The 18,083-nt window shown below is 36.2% G+C and overlaps 1 protein-coding gene across 4 annotated transcripts in view; it reads right to left on the bottom strand.

The window, feature by feature from the left end:
- MYO9A (myosin IXA) overlaps positions 1-18,083 on the bottom strand; it is a 272,449-nt gene that overhangs the window by 65,535 nt on the left and 188,831 nt on the right. For 2 of the 4 annotated variants that reach the window (XM_016201287.2, XM_016201305.2), the window contains 3 exons: positions 16,124-17,701; positions 9,288-9,387; positions 8,564-8,776 (listed from right to left, as the gene is read on the bottom strand). In XM_016201287.2, coding sequence (XP_016056773.2) covers positions 8,564-8,776; positions 9,288-9,387; positions 16,124-17,701 — 1,891 coding nt within the window. The remainder of the gene's footprint in view (positions 1-8,563; positions 8,777-9,287; positions 9,388-16,123; positions 17,702-18,083) is intronic. The other 2 variants (XM_016201296.2, XM_016201314.2) reach the window with 2 other exon arrangements.

Below are 18,083 nucleotides of genomic sequence, written 5' to 3'. Positions count from 1 at the left end.
TGAGTCCTACAACTTCCCCAGCTTAGTGACTTGAGATAGTTTCCAGGCTGTGACAGAGAGGGAGAATCCAGGTGAACCTTGGCAGACTCTCTGAGTTGAACACATGAAGTTGAAAGTCCAGAGAGATGAAGGTGACTAGAAACCAAAAGACAGAGTATTGGAGGGAAGAGGATGCACAAAGAATGAACTCTGGAAATCTTCAGAGTTTACATATTGAGTATTTAGCTGAGTACTAATCAACACTTCTGTGTCAGACAGCTACCCAAGACCAGAAAAAGGGCCATCTGAAAGGATTAAAGGTAATAGTGCTCATCACTCACAAAAGGCCAGTAATAGTGCCTGTGCCCAAGAGTCAGAGTATACACCTTTATGATTCCCAGGGCACTGGGTAAAGTACACTAAGAATCTTGCCTCGATGGTCAAAAACAATGCTTCAATAGTCTAAACTAAGTACTGCTCTGTTTGAGCCTAACAAATTTTTATTTTATTTAATAATAATTGTATATGTTTAAGGTGTGAGACACAATTTGATTTACATATAAACAGTAAAGTGATTACTATAGTCAAGCTAATTAACATATCTCCTCACACAGTTACTTTATTTTTTCTTTGCTGACTAGAGCACTTGGAATCTTCTCTCTTGTCAAATTTCCAGTGAGACTAACAAATCTTAACAAGAAAACCTAAAAGGACCACGTTGCTTCCAGAACAAAGCTTTGGAATATTGCTAGAGCCCGGCCGGGTGTGGCTCAGCGGTTGAGCATCGACCTAGGATCCAGGCGACCGGGGTTCGATTCCAGGTCAGGGCACATGCCCGGGTTGTGGGCTCGATCAATGACTCTTTCATCATTGATGTTTCTCTCTCTCTCTCCCTCTCCTTTCCTCTCTCTGAAATCAATAAAGATTTTTTTTTTTTTAAAGGAATATTGCTAGAATATAATAGGCTCAAGAATATTAATCAAATACAAATATCCAAAAAGGCAAAATTCACAAAGTCAGGCATCCAATAAGAAATAACTAGGCATGCAAATAAGTAATAAAATACACTGAGGAGGAGGAGAAAAATCAATCCATCTATAATGACTGAATACTAACACAAATGTTAGCGAGCACTGGTAGAGAACTGACTAAAGAGAAAGATGATAAAATGGCATGTGATTCAAGGTGCCATATTTTTAGAGGTATTGCTTCTGAGGTAAAAGATATAAAAAGAAGCAGGTAGGCAGCCACTGAGGAGCAGCAGCCAAGGCTCTGCACTAGCGCATAGCGGTGGGCCACACCAAGAATGTAAACAAGCCAAGGCATAGCCACTCACTATGGGTGCCTCACCAAGCACACCAAGTTGGTGTGAGACATGATCCGAGAGGTGTATGGCTTTGCCCCCTATGGGCGGCATGCCATGGAGCTGCTCAAGGCCTCTAAGGACAGGAGGGCCCTGAAGTTTACCCAAAAAAAAGATGGGGACACACATCCATGCCAAGAGGAAGAGAGAGGAGCTGAGCAATATCCTTGGAGCCATGAGGAAGGCAGCAGCCAAGAAGGACTGAGCCCCATCCCCTCTGTGTGCAATAAAACCTATTCAGAAAAAAAAAAGGGAAGGAAGGGGGTGCCTTTTGGAGATTGGCAGTGAAAAGGAAAAGCAGCGGATGGGGAAAATTTAGAATCCAGCAATACAAAAGGAAAGAAAAATAATGGCAGACACACAATGCCTCCACCAGCACAAAAACAAACAAATGCAAAACAGACTATCTGTAAAAGAAACTGAACTTTGCTACACTGGCAGAAGAGAAAGCTCTTGAACTTGTTCTTATAAGCTACCCCAAAGGCACAAAACTAATAAGTTAAAACATACAAAATCTACACAATCTAAAACAAAGAAAATGAAAACCAAATTCAAACCAAAACAACTCAGTTGGTTAACTACACTTCCCACTGCCACCCTCACCTGGAAAAAAAAATGACACCAAGCATAAAGCAGAAAACTCTAACTCAAAAATGAATTAAAACCCTAGCTGGTTTGACTCAGTTGTTAGAGCACTGGCCCACAGACTGAAGGATGCCGGGTTCGATTCCAGTCAAGGGCATGTACCTCAGTCACAGGCTCAATCCCTGGCCCCAGGGTTGGGACACATTTGAGAGGCAAGCAATCTATATGTCTCTCTCACATCAATGTTCCTCTCTCTCTCTCCTCTCTCTCCCTTCCACTCTCTCTGAAAAGCAATGAAAATATCCTTGGGTGAAGATTTAAAAAAAAAAAAGAATTAAATATCCTCACATGTATGAAATACCAGGAAGAAAGTTGAATGAGCTTGGAAAAAAAAAATAGAAAAATCGTGAAATGAGGACTAACTTATAAGATGACTAAGGGGAAAAGATACAAATAAAAATTTAAAGGGGACTAAACAAAGACAGGAAGATAATAAAGAATATAAACTGATATAAAGAAATAAGAAGCCCTAGCTGGTTTGGCTCAGTGGTTAGAGCGTTGGCCCATGAACTGAAGGGTCTTGGGTTCGATTCCCAGTCAATGGCACGAACCGCGGATGCATGCTAGATTCCCTACCCCAGTCAAGACAAGTGTGGAAGGCAAGCAGTCGATGTGTCTCTCTCACATTGAAGTTTCTCTCTCTCTCCCCTACTCCTCCCTCCCCTTCACTCTCTATAAAAACAATCAATGGAAAAAATATCCTTGGGTAAGGATTTAAAAGAAAAAAAGAAAAAAAGGGTCAGAGAAAAAGTGGCTGAAATGGAAGACAGGAAAATAAGAAAAATACTTATTTATAATAATTGGAGTTCCCAAACAAAAAAAACAAAACAACAGAACACAACCAAAATTTAAAACAATAATCTATTAAAACTTTTCAAAACTAAGGCAAGACCAGAATTTACATATTGACAGAGTCCTACAAGTATATGGAATAATTAATCTGTAATGATCAACTTGAAGACATATCCTAAACTTAAATATTAAGAAAAAATTAAGAAAGCTTGCAAGTAAAAAAATCAAATAATTTACAAGGGGAAGAAAATTAGACTGGCAATAGACTTACCAAAAATAACAAATAAAGCAGGTAAACAATAAAACAGCATTTTCAAAACACTCAGGGAAAGAAAGTATGAATCAAGGATTTTATATGTGGCCAAGATATCCCTTCAAATATCAAGCCTTTAAAAAGAACTCAAGGAGCCCGGCCGGGCGTGGCTCAGCGGTTGAGTGTCGACCTAGGATCCAGGCAATAGGGGTTCGATTCCTGGTCAGGGCACATGCCCAGGTTTCGGGCTCAAGGCAGCCAACCAATGACACTCTCATCATTGATGTTTCTATCTCTCTCTTCCTCTCCTTTCCTCTCTCTGAAATCAATAAAGATATATATATATATTTTTAAAAAGAACTCAAGGAATTCCATATCTAAGAGTCCTTCATGAGTAATTTACTAGGAGAAGAACTTCATCCAACCAAGAGATAATTAGGGAAACTTCAGCAAAATATTTAATGTGATCATTCAATATACTTAATAGTAGATCTCAGGAAAAAACAAGGATGGGAACTAGGGTAAAAAATAATATGCAAAATTACATGTTCTGACAAAGTATAAACCTAAAAAACAAGAGTACAGGGAGAGGAAAAGTAGAGAATAGAGTACTCATCAATAGTTGGGTCACAGTAGGTGAGAATTAAAGAATATTATTCACTTAAACATGACTGGAGAATAATTAGTTAAAAAGTAGTATATTAAAGGCATTTTTAAAAGGTATATACAAAGGTAAACAATCAACAAAGAACACAACCCTCCCTAAATATCAAAAGAAATTTTAAAAAAACAAAAAAAGCATGTAACATAAACACAGCAAATTTAATGTAACACAATATAAAATTATAAGAGTTGAAACAGATCTATCAGTTATATTAATAAATATGAATAGATTTACCTCATCTATCAGGGGAAGAAATTTTTAATTTGGCTCACAAAGCAGGACCAAACTATACTGTGTAGAAAACACACATCCAAAACAAAAAGATCCAGAATGGCTAAAAATAAGGGGATGACCAAAAGTATTCTGGGCAAATAGAAATAATAAAACAGAAGTTGTGATATTACTATTGAGTAGAATTTAAGCAAAAGCCACCATTGAATGTGACAAAAGCCACCATTGAAAATTTAAGCAAAAGCCACCATTGAATGTGACAAAAGCCACCATTCATGATGAATAATAGGAGACTTTAACACGACATTCTCTGTGTACAAGATAGATCAAGTGTACAAAAAATAATAAAAATATAAGAGACAACATAATCAATAAGGTAGAGATTATGGATATGTACTGAAATTTTACACTCTAAATAGAAAATACACCTTACTAAATGTACATGATATATTCACAAAAACTGATCACATATTAAGTAAAAAATATACTGGTAAATTTGATCAAACACACACATTACAAATATTCTTTGATCACAATATAATAAAACTAGAAGCTAACAAAAAATATAAAACAAGGCTCTTCTGAAGACTAAAAAAAAATTTATTACACAAGTTTTGGGCAAAAAATAGTAATATAAACTAAAATTACAATTTTCTAAAAAAACTTTACATATTAGAATAAATAAGATACATCAGAAGCAGTGATCAGAGAATTTGTAGCCTTAAAAACTTGTATCAATAAAAATAAATAATTCCAATTCCCAACTTAAAAGCTAGAAGAAAAAGTAAGCCAAAAGAAAGCACACAGACAGAAATAACAAAGGTAAAAGCAGAAATCACTAGAGAATGGGGGGGGGGGGGGGGGGGAAGCAGAGCAAGTTTAATAAAAAAATCAAAATCCTGTTGTTTTGGAAAAAAATAACAAAACAGACAAATGACATGTTAACTTAAAACAAAGGAAAAAACACAAATCTACAAAATAAGAAATGACAAAAGGGAAATAACCATTGAAACAAAGAATTTTTTAAAATTATACTACTTACTTTCCAAACTTTTATGCAAATAAATATGAAAAGTTAGATGAAATGGGTAATTTCATAAGAAAAAACTATTTACCAAAATTGACCCCATTAGGTAAGAAAGCTTAAAAGACTAATTTCACTAGAAGAATTAGAGGAATTTATGAAGAAATTATGCCACAAAAAAGTACCAATCCGATGGTTTCATAGAGAAATTCTACGAAATCTTCAAAGAGCAGAGAGTCACAATGTTATAACTATCCCTAACTTCTTGGAGGGAATAAAACACACATATAAATAATCAGTGTATTCAACAGTGTGGCTGTTGTCTGGGAGCCACCAATCCAAACCTCTTATGTCATAAACTTTTGTTTACTACCAACCAGCTTTCCAACTTTCAAGACCATCTCAAAATCACTAGTCTAGGTCCCCAAATCCAATATACATCCTCTCTTAACATCCCCTTTCTGAGAAATTACTAAGACATAGTCAAGGCTGATTTTCACTTACTATAAAATAAACTAATAGACTTAGCCATGCTTCATCAACAGGTTTTTCTAGCAGATTTTTGGGAAGTGGATAGCAGAAAATTCAACACAGATAAGGATGGGAGAGTACCTCAGAAAATTACAAACAAATAGGAATATAAGAAGTGACAGCAGTTTTGGGGGTGGAGGGGAATGAGAAATTTAGTTTTATCATACTGGAGATAAAGAAGACAAATTCTGGAGTGCTATTTGGGAGTCATGCCCATAGAAATGATTGGTTTAAGTCTGGGGAATGGCAGAAGAAACTATATGGAGAAAACTGTAATGTTACCTATACCAATCCTACAAATAAGGGATAGAAATGATTTTACTAACTCACCATTCAAAAGACTGAGAGACTAAAATAAAATACTACATAAAAGCCACCTTAAAAATACTGCTTAGCAGAATGTGTCATTCTTCTTGGGTAAAAGCCAACATAGTGGGCATAAGAACTGAGTGAGAGCAGCATACAGAGACTAAACAGTTATTCAAATGGCAGAGTTAAAAGTAGGAAATTAACAGCTCCCCCCCCCAAAAAAAACACACCAAAGTCTTAAGGAGGGAAACTACTACTCTTGTCTCCACTCCTCCACAGCTGGTTAACAACTGATGAACAATTCATCAACTCAGGGGGTAATGCTTATCAAATTCCCTTCATGTAATTCATTTATAACTGTCTTTATCCCATTAGATATTTCAAAACTGGGAAGGATAGATGGCTTCTTCCAAGATAGAATTGACACACTTCTTAGCAAAATTCACTGATGGGATCACTTTGTCCAGGGGAAAAAAAACCAAAAAACAAAACCACAAAACAATGTCTTTAAAAGTCCATGTGTGCATAAAATCAAACCCATTTAAAATCCTGAAAATAATTCAATTTTGAGAATTCTGTAGACTCCATTTAGAAACAATTAGTCTTCATCTTCACAATATCAGATATCATTAGAACATAGCATGTTTTCAAGATAAACAAAAATACTTTAAAACTGTCCCTACCCTTCCCACCCCCAACCCCACTAAGTATCTATCAGCATATTCTAGAAAGCAAAGCTTTTTCATGCAAGTATCCACCAGAAACAACCACCACCACCTGTTCCTAAAATAGCTAGTGATGAAACAGAAGGGCAGTGACAAAGCTGGAGAGGTGACTAACACACTGCAGAGGGTGTTCTGTAACTACTGGCATGCAGTGACCGTCAAGCAGGTGAACAGAATCATAGGCAGAGGCTGCCAGCTAGAACCTTTAAAGGGGCTGAATGCTCCAAGCAGAAAGCCCAACTTCCTGGTTCATCTCAGTAGAGTTCTCAGTGAGAAAGAATTCTACCACCAAAAGGACTAAGGTTTGTAACAAAGGAAACTCTCAGGAACAAAGCAGCAGTTACATATGCTAAATTCTTCCACAAATGAAAAATGTATTTATGCCTTAGAGAATAAATTAAGCATGCTCCCTATTCACAATAAAAAATATATATAGGCAGCACTTTTCATTAAAATTAGTTTACTTCATTATATAATTTCATCTTTAACTAATAATCTTATAAGAGTATGTGTTGCTATTTATAACTCAAAAACAGGGCACCTCCAAAATGGAATTATTTTATCGTACCTGAAGAGAGGGCTTTGGTTCTAATTATATATATTAAAAATATACAGATTGTTCTTAGCTTTTACAATCCTACAGTTTGGCTCAGTGTAATGAATCATATGTCTAATTAGAGAATTGGTAGTGCAATTTTCTGTGTTTTTGTTTTTTCTTTCTTAGAATAGCAATATTGTCATTTTAAAATGGGTCTATCTCTAACAAAAGATAAAGAAAATGAGAGTATTCTGAAAATTAGCAGAAATTTTAATTAACTAGATCTTTGGCATAATCAAATAGCTTAAAACAGTTCAAAGATAAAATATTTAATGAATCAAAAGAAGACCACCCTAAAATTTTCTTCCCATAAAAAAGAATGAGATCCAACTTACTTAAGGGTATGCATGGTAATAACCTGCATAAGTCACTCCACTTTATGAGTGTAATGTTTCAGTACATATCAGATATACAGGGTCCTTATATTGTATTTTTCCCAGGTCAATTCCAAAATCAAACACTATATCCACAAATACATTCATACTTGTCCAACTATAGGGTGTCTCCCCAAAATGTATACACACACTTTGAATAATTATAAAGACAGCTTTTATTAAAATGCATTTCATTTTCAAAATTGAGCTGTCAGCTGTTACAGTATGTATACATTTTTGGGGGACACCCTGTAGAAATACCTAATTTTGGTTGAGTTATGATGATAAAGTTATATTCTTAGTTAAAATAATGCAGCTTTATTCAAACCTAATTCCAACGTGTAATTTGTAATTAATACAAACCCAAGTTACATACAAAACCTTCTACTTGGCTGGGTTGGTCCAGAGAGACATTTTTGGCATTGCTCATTATATTAAAATTTTAAAAATTCATGTTTATTTTCTATTACTAAAAAATTAGGGAGAGAAAGCAACTTTAAAAGCAAAAAAAAAAAGAAAAAACGAGAATAACATTTCAATTAAAAGCTATTGGATTGTCTAACATATAAAGTCACTAGATTAGAGAGGGATCAGCAAACTATGGCCAACAGGTCAAATGCAGCCCATTGCTGTTTTTGTAAATAGTTTTATTGGAACACAGCCATACCCATTTGTTAACTTATTGTCTCTGGTTTTTCTCACTAGGTGGTGGCAGAGTTTAGTAGTTGCAACAGAGACTCTATGACCCACAAGGTCCAAAATGTTTATCATTTGGCCCGTTATAGAAAAAATACTTGAGGATCCCTGTTCTAGATTTCAACATGTACCACAGAAAATTTCTACATTAGTGCCTAGTTAACCTTAATGTTGCCTAATTTATGATTTGACATAAACTGCTCAAGTGCCCTTTATCTTTGTCCTGTTAAAGTTTAGCTTATTTGCTGTGTTCACTGAGGTTTCCCATGTACAAATCATTATATGGGGAAGAAGCTGTGAAGGTTAGCTTTAGATTAGCAAAGACTATTCCCATCAGATTTGCTTGTTGCCTATTTTTCTTATATTGCTATAAAATTACCATTTCGGAGTCACTGTGAGAGGCCTGACCCAGGCTGGGTGCTGGCCCTAGCTCAGAGTGAGAAGGTTGGTCAAGGGAGAGAAGGGGCTCAATGTCATCGTAATCATCTTCCTCTGTATCCCCCTCCCCATCAGCAAAAGTACCTCTAGTCAAGAAATCGGAGCGCGTCCGCGCCATTCGAGCTTTCTTTTTATGGGCCGGTCTGGCAACCTGCTTGACCAAATGATAAAACAAATAACACAATGTTTTGTTTTGTTTTATTTTTGAGATGATGCCAATGAAAGATATCAGAGAGCTCATGAATTTCATGAAGCATCCCTCCACCCCACAATGCACATTCTACTAGGAAGTGACAGAGATAACCAAAAGCAATCCATATACATTACTCTGAACAAAGGACGGGAATGGGAGCTAAATCTACACTGTCTTCTCCATAACCAAGGAAGTTATCTTTCACTGCCATAATAAGTCACAAAAGTCACTTGTATAAATTGCCTTCTTTTTCTTTGCAACTTCCTTTTTGTAAATACAATCTGGGATTATAGGTACCATTCCCTGCCTGAAGTACACCTCCCTAAGTCTGAACAAACTTAACTCATGGCTTCTTTCTCTATAAACTCTTCGGAGTAAATGGGTAGATGAGATGCTGTATCTACAAGAATAATAATTTCCAAAATAGCATGCATCTATTTTGCATAAAATATAAACAAAATTCCATACTTACCTCTCCTTGGCCCGGCCCAGTTAACTTCACAGGTTTCCAAGTTGGTTCATCTTGTTTATGGAGTTTAGGATTTCTGCTGTTTAAGGATTCCTTGTTGACGCTTAGGATAAAAAATCAGGATTACATTTCAATTCCTAGCAGATATCCCATGGCAGCAGTCTTAAAGTATACCATAAAATATACTTTAACAGCCAGGTCAAAGAATTCTAGCAAATTCTGGACGTATTTCTAGAAATTATTCAATCACCAAAACAATATATCAGATTTTTTCTGATTACCAAACTGATACTATTATCAAGAATTGACGTTTTTTTCAACATGGCGGCAGAGTAGGTGCATCTTTCTTGCACCTCTTCCGAGAACCAAACTGGAAATAAAACTAAATTGGGGAACATTCACCCTGAATTAGCGAACTGAAGACTAGCTGAAGAAGAGACTTTTAAACAAGGAAGGGCAAAAACCTCCTTGAGATTGCACCCTGTACAACAGCTCACATGATGTGGTCAGAGTTGAGCCTCAAAGTCAGCGAGCCTCAGGGAAATCCCACCCATGAAGGGAACAACAACAATCAAGACCCAATTACAAGAGGAGAGCCAAAATAACCTATAAAAGGGACATTCCGAGAGCACCCCCAGAAACAAACACAAAGAGACAGCTAAAGTGGGGAGACAAAGAAACAACCCCCAAATGAAAGAAAAGGAGGAATCTCCAGAAAAAGAGCTAAATGAAATAGAGGCAAGCAATTTCTCAGACGTAGAGTTCAAAATAATGGTTAAAAGGATGATCTACGAACTTAGTGAAAACTACAAGAAACTTAATGGGAACTACATCAGCATGAAAAAGGACATAGAATCCCTAACTAAGAACCAGAGACAAGAATACATGGGAAGGAATTAAAAGTAGGCTGGATGAAGCAGAGGATCAAATCAGCTATTTGTAAGACAAAGTAGGAAAAAACACCCAATCAGAGCAACAAAAAGAAAAAATAATTTTAAAAAACAAGGATAGTTTAAAGGAACTTTGGGACAACATGAAACATAACAATTATCTACATCACAGGGATAACAGAAAAAGAAATAAGCAAGGGATGAAATAATGGCATAAAACTTCCCTAACTTGGTGGAAAAAAAAAGTCACACAAGTTCAAGAAACACAGAGAGTTCCAATCAAGATGAACAAAAAGAGACCCACATCAAGACACATCATGATTAAAATGGCAAACATTAAAGACAAAGAGAATCTTAAAGGCAGTGAGAGAGAAAGTTACCTACAAGGGAGTTCCCATAAGGACGTCAGCTGATTTTTCAATAGAAACACTTCAGGCGAGAAGGGATTGGCATGAAGTATCAAAGTAATGAAAAGCAAGGACCTAAATCCAAGAATACTCTATCCAGCAAGGCTATCATTTGAAATTGAAGGCCAAATAAAGAGTTTCCAAGACCAAAAAAAAAAAAAAAAAAAAAAGCTAAAGGAGTTTAATACCACCAAACCAGCATTGCAACAAATATTAAGAGAAGGCTTTAAGATAAAGAAATATATAGAAAGAGGACCGCAGGAATGAAGGGGGGGAAAAAATGCAATAAACAAATGGACTAAATGATCCAATCAAAAGACACAGGGTAGCAGAGTGGATAAGAAAACATGACCCATATACATGCTGTCCATAAGAGACCCACCTCAGAACAAAAGATTCAGACAGGAAGTAAAGGGGTGAAAAAAAATATTCCGTGCAACTGGAAAAAAAAAAAAAAAAGCTGGAGTAGCAATACTCTGATAAAAAAGGCTTCAAATAAAGGCCATAACAGAGACAAAAAAGGCCACTACATAATACTAAAGGGATCAATCCAACAAGAGGACATAAACCTTGTAAACATACAGGTAGTCAATATGGGAGCACTTAAATATATTAAAAAAACTTTCGGTGGACTTTATGGAAGAGATTTGCAGCAATACAGAGTCATAGTAGGGGACTTTTAACACCCCACTGTCATCAATGGGTAGATCTCCCAGACAAAAAATCAACAAGGAAACAGTGACCTTAAACGACACTCTGGGTCAGGTGGATTTAATTGATATTACTATTTCACCCCAAAGCAGAAGAATATACATTTTCCTCAAGCACACATGGGACATTCTCAAAGAAAGATCACATGTTAGAACACAAAATAAATCTTAACAAATTCGAGAAAACTGAAATCATACCAAGCATCTTCTCAGATAACAATGGCATGAAACTAGAAATCTACTTTAATAAAAACACTCAAAATCACTCAAACACATGATGGCTAAATAGCATGCTATTAAACAATAAATGGGTTACCACGGAGATCAAGGAAGAAATAAAAAATTACTTGGAAAAAAGTGAAAATGAACACATAATAATCCAAAATTTATGGGACACAGAGAAAGCAGTCCTGAGAGGGAAGTTCATAGCATTAAGATCTCCCTAAAAAAGCAAGAAAAATCTCAAATAAATAATCTAACCCTACACCTAAGAGAACTGGAAAGAGAACAACAAGAAAATCACAGAGAAAGCAAAAGGAAGGATATAATAAAGATCAGAGTGGAAATAAATGACAGAAGCTAAAAAAACAATACAAAAGATCAGTGAAACCAAGAGTTGGTTCTTTGAAAAGATAAACAAGACTGATGAACCTTTTAGCTAGACTGACCAAGAAACAAAAATGAAAGAGTCAAAGTAACAACTGACATCACAGAAATACAAAGGATTGTAAGAAAATGCTATGAACAACAATAGGCGAACAGATTGGACAACCTGGGCTAAAAGAACAAATTCCTAGAAACATATAATCTTCCAGAACTCTATCAGGAAGAATCAGTAACCTAAAGAGACCAGTAAAAACTAATGAAATTGAAGCAGTAATAAAAAAACAAAACTCCCAGCTAACAAAAGTCTTGGACCTGATGGCTTCACAGGTGAATTTTACCAAACATTCAAAGACTAACTAAGACCTACCCTTCTCAAACTATTCCAAAACATTCAAGAAGGAGATTTCCAAACTCTTTTTACAAAGCCAACATTATCCTAATTCCAAAACCAGATAAAGACCCTACGAAGAAAGAAAATTATAGGCCAATATCTTGGATGAACACAGATGCTAGAATTCTCAACAAAATATTAGCAAACCAGCCTAGCTGCTGTGACTCAACAGTTGAGAATCAACCTGTGATCCAGGAGATCACAGTTTGATTCCCGGTCAGGGCATATGCCTCGATTGTGGGCTGAATCCCCAGTAGGGGGGCGTGCAGTGGCAGACAATCAATGACTCTCTCATCACTGATGTTTCTATCTCTCTCTTCCTGTCTCTGAAATCAATACAGACATATTTTTTTGAAAAATATTAGCAAACCAGATCCAGCAAAAAATTAAAAGGATCATACACTTGCCCTGGCCAGTGTGGCTCAGTTAGCTGAGTGTCCTCCCATGCACCAAAGGTTTGCCAGCTTGATTCCGGGTCGGGTCATATACCCTGATTGCAGGCTTGATCCACAGTAGGGGGCATGCAGGAGGTAGGTGATCAATGTTTCTCTCTCACATCAATGCTTCTCTCTCCCTCTCTCTCTCCCCCAATCCATCTTTTGCTCTTGCTAAAAAATCAATTAAAAAAATAAAATAAAAAATAAAAAGATCATAACTATGACCAAGTGGGATTTATTCTGGGGATGTAAGGCTGCTACAATATCCCTAAATCAATAAATGTGATACATCACATAAACAAAATGAAAGATAAAAATCTCATGATCATATCAAAAGATGCACAAAAAGCACTGGATAAAATCCAGCACCCACTTATGATAAAAACTCTCAGCAAGGTAAGAATAGAGAGATCATGCTTCAACATAACAAAGGCCATATATGAAAATGCTACAGCCAATATCATATTCAATAGGCAAAAGCTAAAAGCATTTCCATTAAGATCAAGAACAAGACACATATGTCCACTTTCACCACTCTTATTCAACATAGTGCTGAAAGTCCTAGCCACAGCAGTCAGACAAGAAGAAGAAATAAAGGCATTCAAATTGGAAAGGAGAAGTAAAACTGTCATTATTCACAGATGACATGATATTGTACATAGAAAACCCTAGACTCCACTAAAAAATACTACATCTAATAAATGAATTCATCACAACAGCAGGATACAAAAGTAATATCCGGGAATCAGTGGCATTTTTTTACACCAATGACAAACTCTCAGAAAGAGAAATTAAGAAAACATTTCAAAGAGAAATTAATCCCATTTATTACTGCAACAAAAAAAATAAGGTACCTAGGAATAAATTTAACAAAGGAGGTAAAATATCTATACTTGGAAAATTTTAGGTCATTGGAGAAAGAAATAGAGGAAGATGCAAAGAAGTGGAAGCATATACCATGTTCATGAATTAGAAGAATTGACATCATTAAAATGACCATACTCCCCAAAGCAATCTATAGATTCAACACAATTCCTATTAAAATACCAATGGCATATTTCACAGATCTAGAACAAATATTCCAAAAATCTATATGAAACCAAAAAGGACCCTGAATAGCCTCAGCAATTTTGAGAAAGAACAAAGTTGGAGTGATCACAATACTGGATATCAAACCATACTACAAAGCCATAGTAATCAAAACAGCTTGGTACTGGAACAAGAACAGGCATATAGATCCAATGAACAGAACAAAGAGCCCAGCAATCAACCCACACCTTTATGGTCAATTAACATTTGACAAAGGAGGAAAGAGCATACAATGGAGTAAAAACGGTCCCTTCAGTAAATGATGTTGGGAAAATTGGACAAGTACATGGAAAAAAAATGAAACTAGGCCACCAACTTACACCATACATAACAATAAACTCAAAATGGATAAAAGACTTAAATGTTAAGTCGCAAAACCATAAAAATCCTAGAAGAAAACATAGGCAATAAAATCTCAGGCATCACTCAGAACAGTATCTTTGCCAATATGCCTCTAAGGGCAAGGGAAACAGGAAAAAAATAAACAAATGGGACTACATCAAAAAAGCTTCTGCACCACAAAATAAACCATCAATGAAAAGAAAAGGGAACCCATTGTATGGGAGAACCTATTTGCCAATGATTCATCTGATAAGGGGTTAATATCCAAAATATACACAGAACTTATACAACTCAATACCAGGAAGACAAACAATTCAATTTAAAAATGGGCAAAGGACCTGAATAGATAGCTTCTCCAAAGAGGACATACAGATGGCCAATAGACATGTGAAAAAATGCTCAAGATCACTAGTCATCAGAGAGATGCAAATTAAAACTACAATGAGGTATCACCTGTTAGAATGGCTACTATCAATAAATCAACAAACAACAAGAGCTGGCGAGGATTTGGAGATAAGGGAACCCTAGTGCACTGCTGGTGGGAATGCAGGCTGGCACAATCACAGTGGAAAACAATATGGAGTTTTCTCAAAAAATTAAAAATGGAACTGCCTTTTTAATCCAGTGATCCCACTTCTGGGTATATATCCTAAGAATCCCTAAACACTAGTGAGAATAAAGACACCCCACACCCCTATGTTCATAACAGCGTTATTTACAATAGCCAGGATCTGGAAACAGCACAAGCACCTATCAACAGATGAGTGGATAAAAGAGCTGTGGTACATTCACACAAGGGAATACTATGTGGTTGTACAAAGAAGGAATTCTTACCTTTGCAACAGCATGGATAGACCTGGAGACTATGCTAAGTGAAATAAGCCAGTCAGAGAAAGACAAATACCATATGATCTCACTAATATGTGGAATCTAATGATCAAAATAAACTGACAAACAACAGACCAGAAGCATGGATACCTGGAGTGGACTGACAAATGTCAGAGGGGAGGGGCATGGGGGAAGACTGGATAAAGGAAGATGAAGGGATTAGCTAAAGAACATATATGCATAGCCCATGGACACATTATTTATACTTTTTTTGTGGTAAAAATAAAAATTTACCACCTTACCTATTTTTAACTGTACATTAATGTTAACTACATGTACACTGTTGTAAAATATATCTCTAGAACTTTTTCATCTTGCACAAATAAATTCTATTACTCATTGTACAACTCCCCCTTTTCCCTTACTCTAAACCTCTGATAACCACCATTCTCCTTTCTGTTTCTAAGACTTTGACTATATTAGGAACTTCATATAAGTGAAAGATCTTTATACTTTTTTTCTTAACTAGTGATAACCACAAGAAAAGCATTTTTTAGGGTGTACATTAAACAAATTTGATAAACTTAAGATTTGTATTAACTCTTTGTATACAGCAGTGACAAAGCACATTAGCTTTAAAGCCTGACACTAAGCTTGGATTGCTACACCTAACAGCGCTAGGACAACCAGCACTTGCTGAATGCCTACTATGTTTACTGGCACTGTATTGCCTTTCACAAATGCTTTCTCACTCAATGGGAAGAAACCAAAAACTGCTATCTGTGCTTAGTCAAAGATTCTTAGGGTATAATTATATTCAATTCCAAGTGGCTGGTGGAGTCAACAATTAGGAAACTTTTTTACACAGAGAAAATGGCTAATTTGAGTAGCACCCATGCAAATAGTTGATGCAGATCAAGGCACCTTAATACAGGCATACCTATTTTTACTGCACTTCACAGATGTTGCGAATTTTTTTTAATTAAAGGCAAGACCTTCTATCAGCAAAAAGATTATGACTCGCTTTACTGTGATACTAGCTTTGCTGCAGTGGTCTGGAACTGAGCTAAGGTGTGCCTGTAAAATTCTCCAAACATTTTTCCCACTTATACATAAAAATAAACAAACATTTCACTTACAGGGAAATACTCATATTTTCCTTTGGTGTGAAGAAAATGGCCCTAGTAGTTCCATCTCTGGGAGGGTCATTAGATTTGTGACTATAAGATTGAGTCATCCTAAAGTGTTCTCTTTTTGAAATGCGATTATTAGAGTGTTTATAGGCTACATTCAGTTGGGTACACATTCTGTCTGTCTTGGATAATTCATTGACAGTACTAGATTGGCATGGGCCTCCTTTTCTTTCAAAGCACAGGGTGACAGGTCGATCCTTCAGGGGAAAGTGAGCAGAGGGGCTGTCTTTTGGGACAAGAGCTGCATCTTTTACAGTTACTGATGGATGCCCTAGTACATCAGATTCTTCTTTATTTAGGGTATTCAGAACAAGGAGAGAGGATGGCCTCTCTACTACTTTCTTTGATTGATGGAAAGATGATACCGGAAAAGACTCTCCAATTCTTGGCTTTTCAATTGTCTTGAAGGTTTTACGCTCCCTCTCTAAAATATCCGTTTGCTGGCGAATCTGTTCCATCATCTCTTTTTCATTCTGCTGCTGCAACTGTTTCTGCCTTTCTTCCTTCTCAGTGTTCAGCTTTTCCAACTTCTTAAGCATGGTATTAGAAGAATCTGTATTCAAAGCAATATCTTGATTTTCTCCTGAAGAGTGATACTTTCTTGTCTCCCTGTTTATATCCAAAGTAAGAGCTGGAATTATCTCTTCATTTTCCATTAGTTTGTTTCTCTGGATACTTGTATCTAGTTGGGAACTTGTTTTCAGTGGGTCTTGTTGAGGAATATAGAAAAATGTAGGCAGACTACTGGAAATGAAGGACTCTTTCAGCTGTGGCTTACAGGTAATAGATTCAGAACTATAAACAAGTTTTTCCTTCATACTCCCATTATTCAAATGCACTGAGTCAGAGGGTGCTCCCTTTTGAATCAACGTAAAGTTAGTCTCACTTGAGGCACTAAGGGCATTGTCCTGTGAATCAAATTTTTGACTGCTAGATATCTTAGGTGATAGAAACCGCAAGTCTCCTTCATCTAAAATTAAAGACTCTAGTTTGCTCTGTTGGTTTTCCTCACAGCTTAGAAGTTCCAAGCTTCCTTGAGAGCTTCCACTATCAGGTGTACCCTGTAAAGACTGAAGGCCCTCAGGCATCAGTTCTGTAGACCATCTGCGTTCTTCTGAAGGAGACACACCACCAAGAGAACGAACTTTCAGCAATTCTAAGCTAAATATAGCTTGTTCTAGTTCTCTCATTCTCCGACTTTCTCTTTTGGCCCGACCTACTTTTTTCTGGTGGAGATCCTCCAAGGACTTGGGTCTCTCTCTTACAATCACATCTTCCTGCAAGTCCACACCACTCTGGCTTCTGGCTCTCTCCTGTCGCTTGTTTGGGGACTCCTTCAGGCATTCCACTGAACTAATTCGACTACCCTCAATCACAGATTTACATTCCTCTATGGCTTTTACTCTGCTGTCAAAGTAACAATCCTCCCATTCTGAAGGGTCTGAACCCTGAACTTTCAGAGCTCCATATGGCTCAAAATTCATCAATCCAAGTTCTAGTTTTTGTTCTTTTAAAGCTTTAAATCTATATAAAAATAGAAAAAAAGTAGGTTAAAGCTATCTCTTGGTTACCACTGGAGAGAATATATTTACTGAGAATTTAAGAAAAAAATGCAGTCTCAAAAAATTTATTTATTATACCTAAGTATTTCTCAACCTAACTTCAATGCACATTTCATAATTCTATTTCCATGAATGAGATTATATTTCATTAAGTGCATTATTCCTAATTAAGCATTCTACTCAAAAAAATAAATAAAATCAGAAGTAAAGCTCTCATTTAACAATATCCTTATTTTAATGTAAACCTTAAAAATAAAAGAAAGTTTCTAAAGGTAAAAACAGTTGAATAATGCCAATTCTTAAAGATTCAACCTAATGTAAAAGTTAATTCTTAGCAGTTATAA

This window comes from Miniopterus natalensis, chromosome 1 (genome assembly GCF_054644295.1).
Source record: "Miniopterus natalensis isolate mMinNat1 chromosome 1, mMinNat1.hap1, whole genome shotgun sequence".
Lineage (NCBI taxonomy): Eukaryota > Metazoa > Chordata > Mammalia > Chiroptera > Miniopteridae > Miniopterus > Miniopterus natalensis.
Note: the sequence above shows the minus strand (reverse complement) of the source record. Positions and strands in the feature narration are given on the sequence as shown.